Genomic DNA, 18,856 nt, shown 5'->3' with positions numbered 1-18,856 from the left:
AGACGAAGAGGTCAGTGCGATCCGCGGTGACATTCCGATCAATTGCAGGCCACATCAAACATTTTTTAGGTAGCTTAACACCTGAAAATCATGTTTACGTCAATCAATTTTTCCAGCAGCTGTTGCTGTTGCTGATTCGCTTCGGCAGGGCAGGGCAGGGCTTCGGCTAACGGCTAAGTGAAGCTGAAACAGCAGCTCGAACGACTGGCCATAACGAAAATTAAAAAGATTGACAACAACGAAGACCAATCGTTCATCGATCACATGTGGTTTGGCCGACTGGGTGCTGCCTGATTTGAGCTTGGAATGGCAGTTGCCCGAGAACGAATAATCCATTTTCGCACGGAAGCTGTTTTCGCATACGGACAGTCGCGATGGCAGCTACCTTGCATAGATCAATATAATTGGAATCAAAATCGCTGAGCGGTTGATAGCTTGGGAGAAGGAAAAGCTCTACAGTCCGTCGAGAATGCGAAGCGACTGTACGAGAGGGTGTGAAGGAGGAAGTACGAATGCAGGTTAATGATCTCCAAAATAAAGTGTTTAAAGTGCTGTGAAAAGCACTCTCACATTGTTATTATAATAACGTTGATTACTACGATTGCGTGGCAAGGGTTGGAAACACAAATGGCCCCCAAGGGGCTGCTCTTCCTGGCTGCTCTGTTTGTAGGAGCATTCCTTGCATTCCCAGGTGAGCACAGTATGTATCTCCAGAAGACAACTGAAACCTTTTTGCCTGTACTAGCTGCTGCCTGCTATGTAAGGTTTTAATAACGGTTTTGGTCGGTTACGATACAAAGCGCTTAGATTTGCGCAGGACGGCATGCCCGCTTCCCGAACATTTGTATATCTCAGTTGCCATTCACACGTCTTGCTACCTATTGCATTGGCGGTGGAAGGATGCAGAACCAGTGGTGACATGTTGCATCTTTGCGAACGGGCAACACCGCATAGCCACCTGCACCACCTTGTTAATTCTTGCGTGCCGTATTTGTGCCAGGACGGCGCGCTGTATCCATTGTCAGTGAACATCGCGCAATTTGTCTGTTTTCGAAAGGGAAGGTCAAGGCATTTGTCAGGAAAACGGAGAAGCTGGTCTGAATAAACACCAACCAATGCCTAATTCTGACATTAAATTACTATTCATGCAAGTTTTGGAATTTACGTCCCGTGAATACAACGCGCAGGCAGCACAACGGGCCAACTTCTGCTGGCAGGTCGCCAGTCGCCGCCTCCGCCCTCCCGAACCGTCAACGTCACCGTGTACGTGGAAGGTGAGGACAGCTTCATTTACGAATGCATTAAAAATGAGAGGATCCCTCCGTACATACACACGGTGATAAGGTTTGTAAGCTTGTGAAGCGCGCACAAGCGACGCACATGAAGCCGTGTCGAATATACATACGAAGCGCGCGTTGCGAGCAGGGAATCCGTACAGTACTGAAAATCAATGTACAACGCACACATCGCTCATTCTTATCGTGCACAAATAGCAGGTATTAATGCATTATATTTTTCCACTTCGTTCAGGTACTGTCGTTGTCTACGTCTCCCATGGTCATCCCAATCAGAGCAGCAACGTGACCGCTGCGAGGCCGCCTCCTAAGATGGAGATTACCCACACCTTGACCGACAAGATGCCCAACGGCATTGACACGGTCGCCATGCGTATCGACTTCGGAGGCAAAGCTGATTCTTTGCTGACGACTGGCGATGTGATCCGCACACCCATCACGATCGGGCTCAGTGCAACTCAGGCTACACAACTTGGCCTGGGTACGTCCCTCCATTGGTGAATAAATGTTCTGTCTATACATTATTATATGCATACATATATATTAATGTATGTATGATATAATGATATATTAAAATCCGCCGACTCGCCGACGAGACAGCCGCATGTGATTTGCAGGGCCAGTTCGGTGTTTTATTTCGTTTAGGGCGAGGTCATTTTTTAATACTGATCAAGTGGTAGGTTTTCAGGAATTTGTTGTGATTTACTACCTAGGGGCCGGAGGGGCCCCCCAGAACCCCCCGGCAAGATACAAGTCCGCTTGCAAACCCACCATCGCCGATGTGTACTGGCGTTAGCAAACACTGTTTAAAGCCGTCTGGTGGGGATACTTTCATGTCAAATGTTAACTTCTCTGGTGGTTGTTCGCGGTTGGATTCCTTGGTTTAAGCATACTTTGCTGAGTTTGGGCTGGTCATATACGACATATCGCCTTCCGTGGCCCCCCACTGCTATTCTCTAATTCCAACTTAAAAGAGCTGTCCGTCATTTGGGGATGAAATCAAAGAACTGGACGAGGCGAGCCTCAATACAGACCTTCTTATCCATGCCCCAAATCCCATTTAATAAACTTATAGGGACATTACCGCTTAAGAAGAAAGACACTGCCAACATTTCGTCCGCCAACTGCGGCGTACATGTATGACTGTATGTGTATGTGTTGTACTCTTGCGCATTGAGCTGCTGCGCGAAAAACGCAGTAGGTACAGTCCATGGCTAAGCGTGTAGTGGTTTTCCTTTCTATTTTCTTGCGTGGCGGAAGCGGTTCATGAGCCTCCGGGTTCGTTTGAGCCGTACGTACGAGCTCGCTGAAGCTTGTACATTCAACCATCCATGACAATACGACAATCTTAGAAGAATGGTAACATATGAATAACCGAGTGCCATGCGTCCGGATTAGCTGACACGTACCATGGTGTTGTCATCCCAAGTACCGCTATCCGCCTACTCCACGGCTATCTGCCTTGCTTGTTGGTACAGTGGGACCTAAGGAATGCTGCCAGGCACACCGGTACACCGGCACATACACCGGCACATACACAGGCACAACCATTGTTTGCTTTTTCGCACTGAACCCATATATCATCTATGCCTATCTTTTTCTTTTCGTGCTTACATTTTTTTATTTATGTTTTCCGTACCGATACTTCTGTTATATGCGTGCATGCATTCAACAGCTACTGGAGGATCCAAATCCGGTCGCCGGCTCCTTAGCGAGGCACATGAGCGCGCCAGACGCATGGTGCTGGAATTCCACAACACCCGGCGCTCCCTGCAGCAAGCCAAGAGCCTTCTGGACTTGCTTCGCAGCCTCAACGTTACATCACTGGGGCAATCACCCAAATCATCCGTCGAGAATGTGCAAGTCCTCGCCCGGGCGACCAACAAGGTGTGGGATCGGTCGGGATGGATAACTACCGTACTGCACCGTATGCTCAACGCAATAGGTTGTGGAGGGTATTCCATTGATTCATGCATCGCTGCCCATTTTCCTAGCCTGGGCAGCAGGCGTCGCTGCATCATGCATCCCTGAAGATAGAGAGCCCGCCATCATCTATTCGCCCTGGCGAACTCTTGCATACATATGTTCTTGGTGTGTGTGTGTGTGTGTGTGTGTGTGTGCATGTTCAGCACTCATTACTAACGTTGCTTGTCTTGCCAAACCAAGCAACAGCCAGATCAATCAGTGAGGTGCACATCATCCTAGCTCCCGGTGGTCATCAGCTGGAGGGACACGCACCTTATTAGCTACACGACCTATCGACACCTTCCACTAATAAATCAGGGACCAGTGATGGGAGCCGATCGGGCCGTCCCGCGCCACCCAATGCTGGACACGATGTGTGCGCTAACAGTGCTGTGAAGCTACATTAACTTGTAAACACTTTGGTATATATGCCGATAGCATAGTTGTACATTCCTAGCAATGCCAGCAGCAGGCCTGCTTGGCTGGCTGTGCCTGTGGACATACATACGTGCTGACGTGCATGGTCGTGCATGGTCGTGCATGCATGTATGAATGATTTGGTGTCTCTGTTCGTGACACTCGCGATAATACCGTGTTTCGAGATGCGAACCTGACTCGACGCCCCTCTGCTGCGCCCTGTTGTGCCCGGCTGCCCCACACCCTGCCGGATGATTGTCCCTGCAGGATCTGTTCGTCGTGAACGGGCAGCAGCAAAACATCAGCTCACTGACGTTTGTGTTTAAGAGCACGTCTTGCGGTGTGTTCCCCGCCCTGAACGCGACCGCGGTACGGCAATGGTGGTTTGATGGCGGCGGCATTGTCGCTACCATGCAGCGCTACTACAACGTAAGCCACGAATATGGTAAATGTAGGAATTGTTTCTCAGCAGACACGGAAATTAACGTAACTGTGTGTACATAAAGGCCGGTATGTAAGTATGTTTATTTGTGCTTGTAAGTTATCGAGCGTATCTGCGAGAAACTGTCCACACACGAGCCTGGGTGTCGGCATTTAGGTCTAGCTAGCTAACAAGCTGACTAGCTAGCTAACTAACTAACTAGCTAGGATGCCAAGCAGGGGGCTGCTGCCGGCTTTCTGGCGTTCCTGCGGAGCAAGGTGATGGTCCGTCTCTTTGGTAGCGTACAGTGCACACAGCTTGCAAACCATGCCAAACATACGCCTTTACAAAAGAGCCCGCCCTGGAGCACAGATGGCCGCAGCCAACTTATTAGCAAGCAGCGAGCGCATGTATTTCTTGTCGGAGTCATTCCCTTTCCCGTGGCTATCTCACGGCCTTGCTCTTTTCCATGTATGATTTTTAAATTGAATTGTTACAGGGTGGGAGGCTTCTGGGCCATTTGAACACATTGTTATTTCTACGGTTTATCATACCATACAGGAACATCCACCATTACCACACTGTACTACGCCATACGAACTGGAAGTCCAAGGCGGTTGATCCTGCCTTCTAGGATCCCTCCTCATCCGTTCACCCGAACATCCGCAGAGACAGAGGGTTCAGCAGTCGCCACCAATCCAGCGTGCGAATTCTGGTCCATAAAATGTGACCTCAACTCCACATTTCAGCAGCCAGCCATAATCTCACGCTCCCGACAATGTCGGGGGTCTCCCCAAGAACCGAAACAATGTCCTTGAACTGTATTAGACAGTAATGTCAACCAGACCAGACCATGTGTTAGCATTGACTTATGCGGCATGTTTCATCCGTATTGTGTATCTGGTTAGTCAACGTCCTCGTCCCTGCCATGCCGTATACATAATTAATCTGGCACCTCCGTTAAACCGCTCACCTTACGTCGCAGGCTTGCTCGTACAACCAGGTAACTTTCCGACCGGAAAACAATTTGGTGTTCGACGTTGACATCCCTTGCATGGGCAACGTGTCCATGGGCATCTACGACCTTAAGAATGGCAGTGGCAACGGCCGTAACCTTGATAACGAATTGTACGGCATGGTCGAGCTTGCCAAGCAGTACCTGCAGGTGCGCACATTGTTCAGACGCCATACACACATACGTAGGAAGCGCTTGGCTACTGGCTTTTGAATAACGTTATGTGGTTACAAAGAAGATGTTGACAATAGTGAATCCTGAATTATTGCATCTATCTACCTGTAAACATGAAAACATGCTGTTATTATGGGCTGCTGGCGGCTCACGTTCGCGACGAGAGTGGACCGACCCCACAGCACGCGGCATGCCGCCATCCAAACTACTACTGCCGCCCGCTGCCCGCTTCTGCAAACGCAGACAAACCAACCTGCGTTGTTCAGTCGTTGGTCGAGCTTCCGCCGGAAGATCTTCTTTTTCCCCTTCAACTGGTTCAATAAAGAAGCGGCCACATTCGGAGGACTGGTAGGTGTTTGAAACACATCATACCGTACAAAGGACGGAGTGAGCAGTTAGGGTATTGCGTCATTCGTAGCTACTAGTGGGTGTGAATACGTAGCGCCCATCATCAGCTCGTGGTACCCAGGTCTACAAGAACGGAGTTGGGCTCCTCATCTGCGTTCTCATATGAGTGGCTCTTAGGCTCTTGGGCCTCTGCTGGCTCGTGTATGGGCACTCGTTACACCTCTCTGGGTAACACAACCGAGGTGTAACACACACACATATGTGCACAAGCATGCATGATGAACATCAAGGCGAGGCGAATTTATCCTTGCAAAGAATCCCAGATCGCGTCCTTGCTTCAGCTGGAAACCCTCCATGCATTGAGTGCACGAGGTAGGAAGGGATGCCCCCCATTAGTTGGGCCCCCCCCCCACACACGCGAGCGATCACACCGTGCATGTAGCATTGGTCTACTACTTGCACGCCTTTGTCCTGTCGATACGCTTTTTAATGCAATCCATTTCCGGTGTACTTGCATACTTGCATGTGAATTCTTACATACATACATATGTACATGCAGGCCGTAATGGGTTGCAGCGCGGGCGCCGAATGTTACACTTGGATTAACAACGGTATCCAGGACCAGGGGGTATATACGCCCGTCCTTTTCCAGGAACTCGGTGAGTGCGACATGTACGAAGACAACTACGGTAAACGGATAAGTCAAGTGCATGCGCATGCCATCTGTTTGCTGCCGTACACCAAGCACGCATTCATACTGTGCAGCGCAAAGTGCGATCGAGGAGGCCGGCAGGGGCACACACGATGCCGCATGCACGCAGTCAGGCAGTTGAAATGGTCCTTCTGCAATTCATGTATACGTCTGTATGTATGTACACTGTACCCCGCCATGCCATATCTCCTTGGAACGTCTTGGTTCGTTAAGTCCGTATAGCTTTTACAAGCAGCATGTGTAACACATACAAAAAACAAGGCCTCCAACGAGTAATTACCCGGCAGGGCAGTAATTACCCGGCGCAGGGCAGCAGAGGCGCATTTCTATCCCCGATCATGCCAGTCGCCTGCCAAGGACCTTGTAGTATTCTGGTCATAACACGGAATCTGCTTCCGCCGATCGATACTTTTCTGAAGTTGCGATTTACCCTAATAACTCACAGCACGTCTCCCTGGCGTTATTGGCTTGCCTTGGAAAGGATTCGACCTGGGGACTCGTCGCCCTCACCAGGGCTCTTTGTGGCCCCCCAGGTGGCTAACTGAGCGGCTACTCACCAGAAGGTGTAATAAAGTATACGCACATACATGACATAGCTTACTGGATGGACAATCCATGGCTGTCATGACAACTTGCATGCATCACTCAACACACACGACATACATACATACACACAAACGGACGGACACGTGACCTGGCGTGCGTGTTCGCATCATTTGGCCCGGTGCGGTTGTAGGGCACAACATCGGCCTGTCGCACTCCTCCCGTTGGGACTGTCAGGCGTCAATCGACGGAATTAGGAATGTGAACTGCACTTGGAACGAGTACGGCGACCCCATGGATCCCATGGGTACCGTACCGACGAAGGACATACAGGAGGATCTCACGTGCACCAATGCGCCCCAGGTAGGTGGGGCCCTCCCTGAAGTTGACGAGCAGCGAATCAGCGAGCGAGGTGTGGCGGGTCGGTCATAGACAGTCCACCGACCAGTGGACAGGCGCGTATGTGCACGCATGGCTGGAAGGACCTCGGCCACTTTGGTACGTATGTACGTATATATGTATGTATGCGTGTTACACCTTGAGTTGTGTTACCGACATGGCGGTATTATCTAGGGTTTGTTTTCTATTGTGGTCGAGTATTGATTGGTGTATGTATTTGTTACATATTAATCCGGGCCTGACATTGTGGCCAGAGCCACCTAACCGTATGTGTGGCGCTGACAGGCAAGTAGACAATAAGTCTCTGCCGGAAATAATAAGAAAGACCTCTGGGATACCCTGCCACGCATACATGTCGCTGCAGTCATGGACGGACATCGCACACCCGTCGCACATCCATGTAAATGTGCATGCAGGCCTACAAGGCCGGCTGGGCAAGGCCCATCGCCAATGGCCAGTTGAACTTGCTCGTGGACCTCAAGCCCGGCATTCCCCGTGACTTCACACTACCGCCCATGGCCCTCAGCCCGAACAACATGTTGCGGATAGTCACTGACGGGACGACGAATAACAATGCGACTTCGCGAGCACTGTTCGTGTCGTTCAGGTGCGTGCGCGTGTCGCATTTTCATTAACGACTGGTTTCGTTACATTTGTACAATTGCCGTTCTTGCATGTTCATACCTGCGCCCTTCAATGCGTTTCGTTAGAGAGGCACGTACAGATGCGCATCAACGTTCTTTATGTCTGATAATTGTCCTCTTCCTGTCGTAATGACCTCCTAAATTTGTATTTGTTGTATCTAAGACATTTAACTAATAGTCTTTTAGGTTGATGATGTTACATACCCACAGAATGCCGTCAGGTCCCTGATTAGGTCTTCATGGCGGCGCGCCGCTTTCCATACCTTGATTGCCTGTCTGCCTAACTAGTTTCCCTGCCGTACATGCAGGGTCAACCAGGCTGCCTCGGGTGCATATGACTCAGGCCTAGGTTCTGATTGGACTCACTTCGCCTGGTAAGCTGCTGCTGCTGCTGCTGCTGCTGCTGCTGCTGCTGGGGGGACAATATTTCTTGCGAGGCGTCCGCAGGCAGCCGCTTCCCGTCGCCACGTCTCCACCTGAAGATAGATGTGGATTCCGCGCGGGGAGCACCCGCCTGTAAAATTTATAGATTGCACCCCTAGGACATTTTTAATATTATATCGGGATCTTCCATTCTATGACCCCATTGCGCGATCTATAGACAACCAGTACATTTTACAGACGCCCGCACATATGTATGTATGTTTGTACGTAAGGATAGGTAGATAATTGCTTGATTGTTTGATGCTGCCAACTTCCTAACAGCAAATGAAGTTTTTGCACGACGAAGGAGGAGCCACCTGCCGTGTCTGTTGGCAACAAACACGTGTACGCAGGGTGCACGAGTTCAATGACACGGGCAGTGGGATCCCCGCCAACTTGAGATCTCCACCGGTCGTTATGGCGGCGCTCGTAGCCAATGCGCGTCAGCAACTCGCGAACGGGTTTGCCGTGACTCGCTTCACTCAGGTCCTGTCTAATACAAGCGGTGTCAGTATCACGTTGAAGAGCAGGACAGCATCCCAAGCTGTCGTCTCGGTGTGCCGCTTCGTGAACCAAACAGAGGAGGGCTGGGAAACCTGCTCGGACGGCATCGACAACGACTGGTGCGTGTGTGGGGCCGTGCGTGGGGTTTCATGGGACCAGATCCTGGGCAGTAGGTGTATGTATATATGTCGGTGGAAAGCTGCTGTGTTGGTCCGTTACGTGAGCAGGTTGATGTGAAATCGAAACAGAGGGTTAAGAGGGATATTGTTAGAGGGGGGATAATCGTAGTACCCGGGGCATGTCATCACGGGATCTGCATCCGCCGATCGGTACCTTTTTGAAGTCGTGATACACTCCGCCAACACTCCGCCATGCCTGATCTTTGCACGTACATAATAATAACCAGTGCTACCTGATTTCGATCTCTCTCTCCTTTGTTGCGTAGGTGTGTGTGACAGCTAGCAATCCAGCGTCGATCTTTGTATGGGCTCTATCCCACTGGGGGCATTAGTTTTGTGCGTTGACGAGCGAGCTCACTGATCCTTGGTTCTATCTGGGAGCTCTTCCACGGGCAAGAGACACACAGGCTGTTGCCGGGATGGCTGTTTTAGCCAGTTTGGTTGACATGCATATATGTATGTATGCACAGCTTGTATGTCAGAATACAAAATAACGCAAGTATTGCATGTCTTTCACACCCTTGTGTGTGCTTACGCCTACATTCCCTAATGGCCCTTTCGCAGCGACGGCCTGGTGGACGCAGACGACACGGACTGCTCGCGCTGGCTGCCGCCCCCCCCACCAAGGCCGCCACCACCAGGGATACCGCCAGCCCGCCGGGCAAAACCATCGCCGCCCCCTCCTCCCCGTCCAGCAAATCCGCGTTCAGTCAAATTTACCCAAAAGCCGCCCCTGCTGCGGACTTCCCCCCCACCGCGGCCCCCGCCCCGCATGCCCCGTGCTCCTCGCGGTCCCCGCGGGCCCAGCACGCCGCGCCTACCACGTCCACCACCGCGGCCACCAGCTGGTCGCTCGCCACCTCGCGCATCCGGGCACTGAATCTTCATCACGCCTGCAATCGCCTGTAGTGTCTCCGGCTGTTGCATGCACAACGAAGGAACCGCATTCCGCGGCGGCTGTGTCGTGCGTGTGCCTTCAAAGCCGCAGCAGCAGTCATCATCAGCTAAGTGGACTTATCAGGGCGCACTGCGCAGCTGCGTGCTGGAAATGCTGACTCAGTGAACATGTATGAATTGGAAAGAAACATCGCCGAGGTCGAAATTTTATGGATAATGTGCGCGTGTATGTGTTCGTACGTGTATATTTATTATCTGTGTATCTGAAGCCTTCCTTCGGCGATTTCGAGCGGTAGGCTCACTTCGGTCCTCTTTGGAGTGTGATCTCTCCCACCCAGGTACATCTATTTCTACAACACGGAAATACATACGCTGGTTCGCTAGCTGCTGCCGCTGGCTCGACTTGCTTATCACTTTCTTCATGCGTTGGCATCACTTTGCTCGCAAAGCCGTGTTGCAGGAGGCCGCCGCTCTGAGAATCATAGTCATGGAATCGCAGTGGAGGGAAATCGCGATTGAATTATTAATGCAACGGCGTCATAATTTCGTTGGCGGTTCTTGAATGCATGCATGCCTGCGGTCCGACGCTTCCCAGAGGGTGATTGCTGAACATTACTATGGCTGAACGAATTGAGTTCTGGATCGAATAAACCTCCTGTTCGTGCTGGGGTGACATACATGTATGTCGTCTTTGTGACCGTATATGGAAACAGTTGTTAAGCACGAGCGTGTGACAGATCGATAGCAAAAGAGCTGTTTATACAATGTTAAGCCATTTACGCTCTCTCGTCGCGATTGATGGGGCTTCTCCATGCTAGCTAGTACCCGCATGCCTGTGTATCATTCCCGGGGGTTTGGTTTTTAGCGGGTGGTTGGGCATCGACGGGCATACAGCAGGGCTTATGCTCATCTATGGCCTCAGTCGGCGACAAATAATTTACAGAACTATTTTTGCCATTGAGAGGTGTTTTCTGAATCACGTGCATCGGGAGTTTAAAATACTAGAGTCGAAAGATCTAGAAGACGGCCAGCGGCGATCAGTGATAGCGACGACATGACGTCTGGAAAACGTTTTTATACCGCTTACTTTGTGTTTCCAGGCAGCGCACGGTGGTCCCAGGCCCCTCCAAGCGCAGTCTGAGAGATCGCTAGGGCGAACAGGCAACTGAGGCAGCTGGGGATGTCTCTCCACAGTAGCACTATCACTCTGCTGCCCATCTGTCTGTTGCCCCTCAGCAACGTCTCCGCCATGTATGAGTAATCTGAACTGGGGAGTCTGATGAGCCCTTTGGTACGTTCATGCATTTAATAACTGCTTTTTATAATTCCGCCTGGAGGACTCGCTATCTGTCGATTAGAGGGACTCCCCCCGAGCTGAAATATATATTTAATTCCCGGCTGAACGTGCCTGCCAATATGTGTGTGTTACGTATTCTCGGCGAAATCAGACCTAAACAGCTTCTTGCCTCACACCAGACTAAAAATGACAAGTTGGGTGTCGGCTTCAAGGAAGCCGGAAAAAGGGCGGGGCCCCTCTACAGGCCGGTAGCAAGGGTGGCAAGGGTGACAATTGATGGGTAGTGTCAACGCGGTGGGAGATATGCTTTGTTGCAGCAGTGCTGATGGTGTGAGAGCTAAGCTTGCACTGGCGGAATCGTCAGCACCGCCTGCGGGCTCCACGCGAATCGCATCCATTCCGGGTGCATGCCGCATGGACAGTGCGGCAGACCGCAAGTCGGAATGCCCGTGCGGGCAAATGGTAACGAAAGCTGGGTGAATTTCGGTGCTGTCTGTGATGTTTATCCCCGAAGCGCCAGCGGCCTCAGCAATCTGCCCCACAGCCGCGGGGTTCATCGGGGCACACCGCAAGTCTCAGGAGGCCCCGTGCATTGGCCAAAGTAAATGTACAAACAAGGAGCTTGTGTATTTCATAGAGAAATGAAAGCAAATTATGTTGGCCTGCTGGTGGCAAGTCGGATTGCCCATGTCGGCAAATGGTAACACAAGCTGGGTGTTCGAGTTATCATACGCCGTCATCTCAAAATTCCATTGTGAGATACGCGGCAGCTTTTGGGATGAAATTTAGCGCGAGAGGCGTTGATGTGGCTTTTGAGGTCGGTGAATGGAGGCAGCTAAACTTGTTTGTGCTCATACGGTCTTTGTTAGCTACATGCGAGATACCTTGCAATAGAGAATGCTGTATAGTACCGATAACGCGTTTCAGCCGGGTGAAATATTCTGTTTGGTCCGTTACACACTCAAGGCCTGGGAGTTCGAGTTATCATACGCCGTCATCTAAGAATTCAAATATGAGATACGCGGTACCTTTTGAGATGAAATTTAGCGTGAGAGGCGTTGATGTGACTTTGGCCTCGGTCAATTGAGGCAGCCAAACTTGTTTGTGCTCATACGATTTTTGTTGGCTACATGCGAGATACCTTGCAATAGAGAATGCTGTATAGTACCTATAACGCGTTTCAGCCGGGCGAGATATTATGTTTGGTCCGTTACACACACACACACACACACACACACACACACACACACACACACACACACACACACACACACGGACATGGGCAATCCTACAGGTCGGGGCCCCCCTGGGCGCTTCGCGCTGGGGCCCCGCCCAAAAATCGCTTCCTTCCTTCCCAGATTATTAATATATGCACTAAATACCGTTGGGCGGCTTACTCCCACACACTAATTACCGAATTACCGAATTACGCCACGCGCACACATAAAATTGCATTGTCTAGTTTGTATATTACTCTCTAGTGCAGTCATGCACGGCCAGCTGGCCCGCTGGCTCTACTCTTCGTGAGTCTGGAGCCCACTGTAACAACCACACAGAACAATTGCGTACCCGGCCCCGCTGCATGTCCTCGCTTTTGGGAAGGCCGGCAGGGCCGGCAGGGGACCGGCAGCGTGTCCGTAAGTCTGTACGTTTTTTGATCTTCTATAGATCGCATCCAGGTATGATAGGATGGACAGTCCCTATCTGTTATGCCCGGAGGGCAGGATCTATAGACGAAGAACTAAACTTTTTCGGAGGTGGATTTGCCGAGCTGGGGAACATATATCACTTTTTGGGGTTAGTTCGCAGTTATAATTTATTATTGGTGCCATCTCCCGATCGCATACAGGTGTAGTGCCTTTGCAGAAACCTCAGAACCTGCCTGGGCCAAGTCCACGGGAGGATAACGCGAACGCGAACTCAGCAGGACACATAAAATACATTTTTGTTCGTAATACTTCTTGGAAAAATAGTATTAGTTGAGTTCCACTTATTCCTGCTCATAGCAGGCTGACTGGCGGCGGCTGTGAGACTGGCGGGTCGAACGAAGCACCGTGGAGTATACAAAGGGACCCTCGCTCGCAAACCGTAACTCGCTCCCTCGCAAACTGCTGGAGCACAGTTCATGTGTGACAAGGATAAAATCTGTATAAGCCGTCTCAAACTTCGTATACGAGAACGGAAATGAGGAACTGCGGCGCCGTCCTCGTCAAATCGCTTCAGCTGGTCCCAACAGATCTTGGCGACCGACTGACTAAAAAAGAGCACCGTAGAAAAGTGAAGTTTTTAAATGAAAAGGATTACGGAATGCTAAAATTTCAACCTGTAATTTGCGGAATGTGCGCCAGAATGCGATCGCCCAACCTGAGCTTCGAAACCGACAGTTACCCAAAATAACGTAAATCACCCAGACGGACTGAAGGCCACATTTACAGCTCACATTGCCCAATTAATTTTAAGCATGTAGGCAGCGCTGAAACGTGGGCGTGGACGAAGATCAAAAGGTGTCGAGAATGCGAAGCGATTCGTACGAACGAAGGTGAAAGAACAAGTACGAAGCGATTAAGCTTTTCATAATAATTGCCAGAAAGACCAGGTTTAATGTGTAATGACTGGTGTCAGGAATATCCCCATTTTGTGGATATCTGACACGGCTTACTACGATTGCGTGGCAAGGGTTGGAAACACAAATGGCCCACAAGGGGCTGCTTCTCCTGGCGGCTCTGCTTGTAGGAGCATTCGTTGCGTTTCCAGGTAATTCAAAAAATTTGTCCTTTGCGAACAGATGAGACCGTTTTACTCGTACAGGCTGCCGCCTCTTTATCCAAGGTTTTAACAACCGTCTGCAGTTACCTTGCGAGTTACTTTGCGCCTGCGCGGTACATCAAACCCACATCCCAAATTTATGAGAAAAATAAACATGACAGTAATTTCTGCGATGTTGATGCAAGAGGAATGCCGGGGCAATTCCCTCTTGCCATAACAGCACGGTCATTGCGGGTGTGCAATTACACAGCAGATTCATTCTTTCTATGCCGTGCAGGAGTCACAATAATGACCTCGTGCCTTTTCAGTGTAACCAGTGTTGCTCATGCCGCACAGGCCGCCGGACATAAAATTGCATTTGGCGAAAACATGAAGGAGCTCCATAATGACTATGTGCATGGCACAGCCGCAAGATATGAATAAAATCGTATTAATATACTAATGTTTCATGGCTTCACACTCCCGAAACGTAGGCAGCACGGTGGCCCAACTTCAGCAGGCCCGTCAGTCCAGTCTGTCACCCTCTAGCCCCTCAACCGTCAACGTCACCGTGTACGTGGAAGGTGGGAGTAGCTTCCCTTGACTTACACATAAGGGGAGACTCTGCATACATGCGGTGATGGGGTTTAGGGTGGGTTAGTGAAGTAAGCTAAGTTCCAACGACCGTGAAGTCGAGTGCACTGCGCATACAGTAGGTACATCTCTCCCACCTTACGTAATACACGTCCTAACCTGCTGGCTGCACCCTGATGTTGACGTTGAAACGGACTTCAGGAACGGTGCTTGTATACGTTTCACACGCTCACCCCAGTCAGAGCAACAACACTTCTTCTTTAGGGCCGCCCCCGAAACTCGAGATCACGCATACCCTAGTGGACAAGGAGCCCAACAACATTGACACAGTCGCCCTCCGGGTCGACTTCGGCGGCCAAGCTGATGCTCTGGTGACAGGTGATGTGGTACGAGCACCCATCACGATCGGGATGAATGCCAACCAGGCGTCACAACTTGGCCTGGGTAAGTTCACCTCAGTTTGGAGCAGCTGTAGATAGTACGGCACACATATCGGCTGCAGATGCACGCTAATAAGGATCTCCGCCCGCATCGTCTGAGGCCTTTTAAGCAGCAAGCCACTACACAGTCCATCGGTCGATTCATCGGCACCCATCGCCCCTTTCGCCAACGAAGTAGCCGCATGCAGGACCTTACAGTCCGTCCATCGACTGCTGTGTGTGAATGTATATCCATATGTTGTACTCTTTCACATTGAGCCGCGGGAAGGATGCATTCGAACGGGAAGAATGACTGCTGTGGCGAAGTGCGGGTGTGAATGCAAGTACTTGCCCCCTCCTGCACCGTTGTTTAGCAACTACCACACCCCAGCTACGTACTGACATGTACTCAGGATCGCAGCAGCCGCAAAACCTAGGGTCATTCAATCTATGGCTGGGCGGGTGCCTCCATCTACTGCAAACCCCGATGCCTGTCTCTAAGCCTCCTGACTCCCCGGGGTACCCATCCTCACATACACCATATGCCATAACATAGTCTGGTATAATTTTGTTTTCGAGGGACAGGAGAAAATCGTTAGCCTGGTGCGTTTCATGATATCTGTCTATTTTGGATAGCCTTTGGCCGGGCCCTGGGCCCCAGGGCCCCCGGCACACCTTTGGAAGGTAATGCAACTCAAGGTATAACTAACACACACACACACACATGCACACACGTAGTATAACACACACACGCACACACATACATATACAAGTATTTGTTCCCTATGCACATTTGCACGCCTCCATGCATCCAACAGCTACTGGAGGATCCAAATCCGGTCGCCGGCTCCTTAGCGAGGCACATGAGCGCGCCAGACGCATGGTGCTGGAATTCCACAACACCCGGCGCTCCCTGCAGCAAGCCAAGAGCCTTCTGGACTTGCTTCGCAGCCTCAACGTTACATCACTGGCGCAGGCCCCCAAGTCATCCGTAGAGGATGTGCAGGTCCTCGCCCGGACTTCCGACAAGGTATGGGATCGGCCAGGATGGATGATGTTACCATTAACCGCAGTCACTGAGAACCAGAAAAGGACTACGGAGTTTCATATATACCATCTGTCTATGCGTAAATGCGTATGAATGGTGCTTGTGCAGCCTGCAGGAGTACGTGTCGGCAGGCTTGTATGCGCCTGCCTGCTGAGCCAAGAAGAGTGGACCGGGATAGCATTGATGCCGCTGTCCGTCAATGCATTCCGTGACTACGTATACACGTATATAAATACTTGTTTCATGTCACTTTGACGGCATATGTTCTGTTGCGCTGTGAGATTTGAGGCTAATCTGGTGTTGCCCCACACCCTGCCGGATGATTGTCCAGGATCTGTTCGTCGTGAATGGGCAGCCGCAAAACATCAGCTCACTGACGTTTGTTTTCAAGAGCACGTCTTGCGGTGTGCTCCCCGCCCTGAACGCGAACACTGTACGGCAATGGTGGTATGATGGCGGCGGCATTGTCGCTACCATGCAGCGCTACTACAACGTAAGCTGCCGTGCATGAAGTCGAGGGCCGAGGTTGTTATTACCTGTTTACAGGCCACATAACGCAGCGGGACATATTTGTTATTTCTGTATGTATATCCACACAATCATTCTCCTCATGCAAGTCCACCCCATGCGCACTTGGCAAGCCTGCCTACCTACATATATACTCCATCGCTGCCTTGCTTTCTCTTCCTGTACGCCTATTCATGTGGGTTTTCTTCACACTCGCCGTTGGCTTTGCGTGTTTTATCGCTGGGATGCCTACGCATTGCCGTACCATCCGGTTAACCGCTCATCTTGTTTCCTGCCGTACGTCGCAGTCTTGCTCGTACAACCAGATCACTTTCCGACCGGAAAACAATTTGGTGTTCGACGTTGACATCCCTTGCATGGGCAACGTGTCCATGGGCATCTACGACCTTAAGAAAGGCAATGGAAACGGCGTGAACCTTGATAATGAATTGTACGGCATGGCCGAGCTTGCCAAGCAGTACGTGCAGGTGCGCTTACCCTTTGGCGGAAGCCGTAGATAGGTAGGACACACAGAAAGAATCTAACCGCTCGCGTTAATCGCCAAGAAAAACATTTCATAAGGACAAGGATTTCAGATTGCTAGATCGATGATTTGGGCTCGGGTTGGGTTACAAATGGCGTTGGGAGCGTTCCCTGGATTTATTGCCCAGTGCTAGTCAGTCCGGTTCTAGTCTACTCCAGCTGGTAAGAGGAATTGTCCTCTGGTTACGTGGACAGCCCGAGAGGGCACCGAAGAGGGTGCTTGAGGGCGGGTCGGTTGGACACCTAACCACACGTCACTGGACGGTTTCGGGAGCCCGGCAGCACGGACAGGGGCCGCAGGTGTACGTGTACATCTGCTATAACAGCCCACTGGGGATGGCGTCCCTGGCCCTGTCACCGCTAATCCCCTTAACCCCCGCCGGGTTTTATGGTCCTAAAGTGAACTTCATTATTTTACTGTTATTTGCTAACCGCGTTCTTTGTAATGGTAAAGGTAGTGTCGAGATCACCAGGTGGATATGGGTCCGCGAGCCTATCGATACACAACCGAGATCCACCCTGGTCCGACGACCCCGCATTCCGCCGATGGTACTGCCGCCCGCTGCCCGCTTCTGCAAACGCAGAGGAACCAGCCTGCGCTGTTCAGTCGTTGGTCGAGCTTCCGCCGGAAGATCTTCTTCTTCCCCTTCAACTGGTTCACCGGCTACGCCCCGTTTGCAGGCCTGGTGCGTGTCTTGCTACATAGCGTACGATTCCCCTCACACCCGCCCACTGTCGCCACAACTAGCAGATATTTAGTTAAGACAGGGATGCCTTTTATGAAGCATTACTTCAGAACTAGGACTCCCAAATGTGTTCGTAATGCGCGCCCGCATCTCCTCGCGCATTGGCTTATTAAACCGCTTGCTGAATGAGCTAGGAGTGTGTACGGCATTCGTTAGCTAATAATCGCGTGGGGCCTGCTGCTAGCATGTAGGCAGGGGCCCGTACGTAGACATAAATGTTTGCTCATCCAGCGGGAGGACATTATTATCCACAAAGCCACGTCAGCCGACAACAGCATCACCAACACGGTCCAGCAACGCCGTCATCGTCATGTTCGTTATGCTAACGAACGTGCACCATCCATGCGCCTAGCCGGGCCGTGTGCGTGTTGCGTGCTTGCAACCCTGCATGCACGCATCAGCCCCAGGCAACTCCGAGCCAGAAGCAACAGATCTGCAGTATTGATTCCATCGTTTGTTCAATGTGTTTCCACTGCTGTGACGCATCCATGAGGAAGTGTTCAATGTGCATGTGGTATCATTGCCGGATGCACCTACCTAGTGGATCTGCACCTCCGCCCCTCCCATCATACCTGGCCTGCACACATGGCGTTTGTAGTCATTTCATTCCAGCGTCATAACGGATTCCGTCATGGCCACGAAGATGTGAAACGTGTACGTGTGCATGCAGGCGATGATGGGTTGCGCTCAGGGCTTTGACTGCTACACCTGGATGAACAACGGCCTGTTGGATAAGGGGATTGAAATGCCGGTCGCCTTCCAGGAACTGGGTAAGGGGAGAGCACAAACATTTGCAGCCTGCCTGGATGACCCCTACCCGTCCTTGTGTGCATGTATGAGGCTGCCAAGCATCATAAGGAATTACACCATAATCAGGCCTATCATCGTCGTTAGCGTGCCACCATGCATCGAACCCCCTTGCCGTCCTCTGTCGCCAGCTGCAAATGGATAGCCGTTATACGCCATGTCCATTACAGCCATGTGTTGTTGGGATAAAGCATGTTACACGTGGGAATGTGTG

The 18,856-nt window shown here is 51.1% G+C and overlaps 1 protein-coding gene across 1 annotated transcript; it reads left to right on the top strand.

Moving 5' to 3' along the window:
- Window positions 1-627: 627 nt before the first annotated feature.
- Window positions 628-10,320, top strand: VOLCADRAFT_118828 (uncharacterized protein; the record flags this gene model as incomplete). The annotated part of the gene is made up of 13 exons (XM_002954656.1): window positions 628-691; window positions 1,188-1,274; window positions 1,531-1,776; window positions 2,971-3,182; window positions 3,945-4,106; window positions 5,084-5,263; window positions 5,531-5,635; window positions 6,195-6,294; window positions 7,084-7,253; window positions 7,706-7,896; window positions 8,242-8,307; window positions 8,710-8,979; window positions 10,275-10,320. The coding sequence occupies 13 exons, from the start codon at window positions 628-630 to the stop codon at window positions 10,318-10,320; spliced, it is 1,899 nt and encodes a 632-aa protein (XP_002954702.1).
- Window positions 10,321-18,856: the final 8,536 nt, after the last annotated feature.

The sequence above is a fragment of the Volvox carteri genome, assembly GCF_000143455.1.
Source record: "Volvox carteri f. nagariensis unplaced genomic scaffold VOLCAscaffold_44, whole genome shotgun sequence".
NCBI lineage: Eukaryota > Viridiplantae > Chlorophyta > Chlorophyceae > Chlamydomonadales > Volvocaceae > Volvox > Volvox carteri.
The sequence above is the reverse complement of the archived record's forward strand: the minus strand, read 5'-3'. Positions and strand labels throughout refer to the sequence as shown.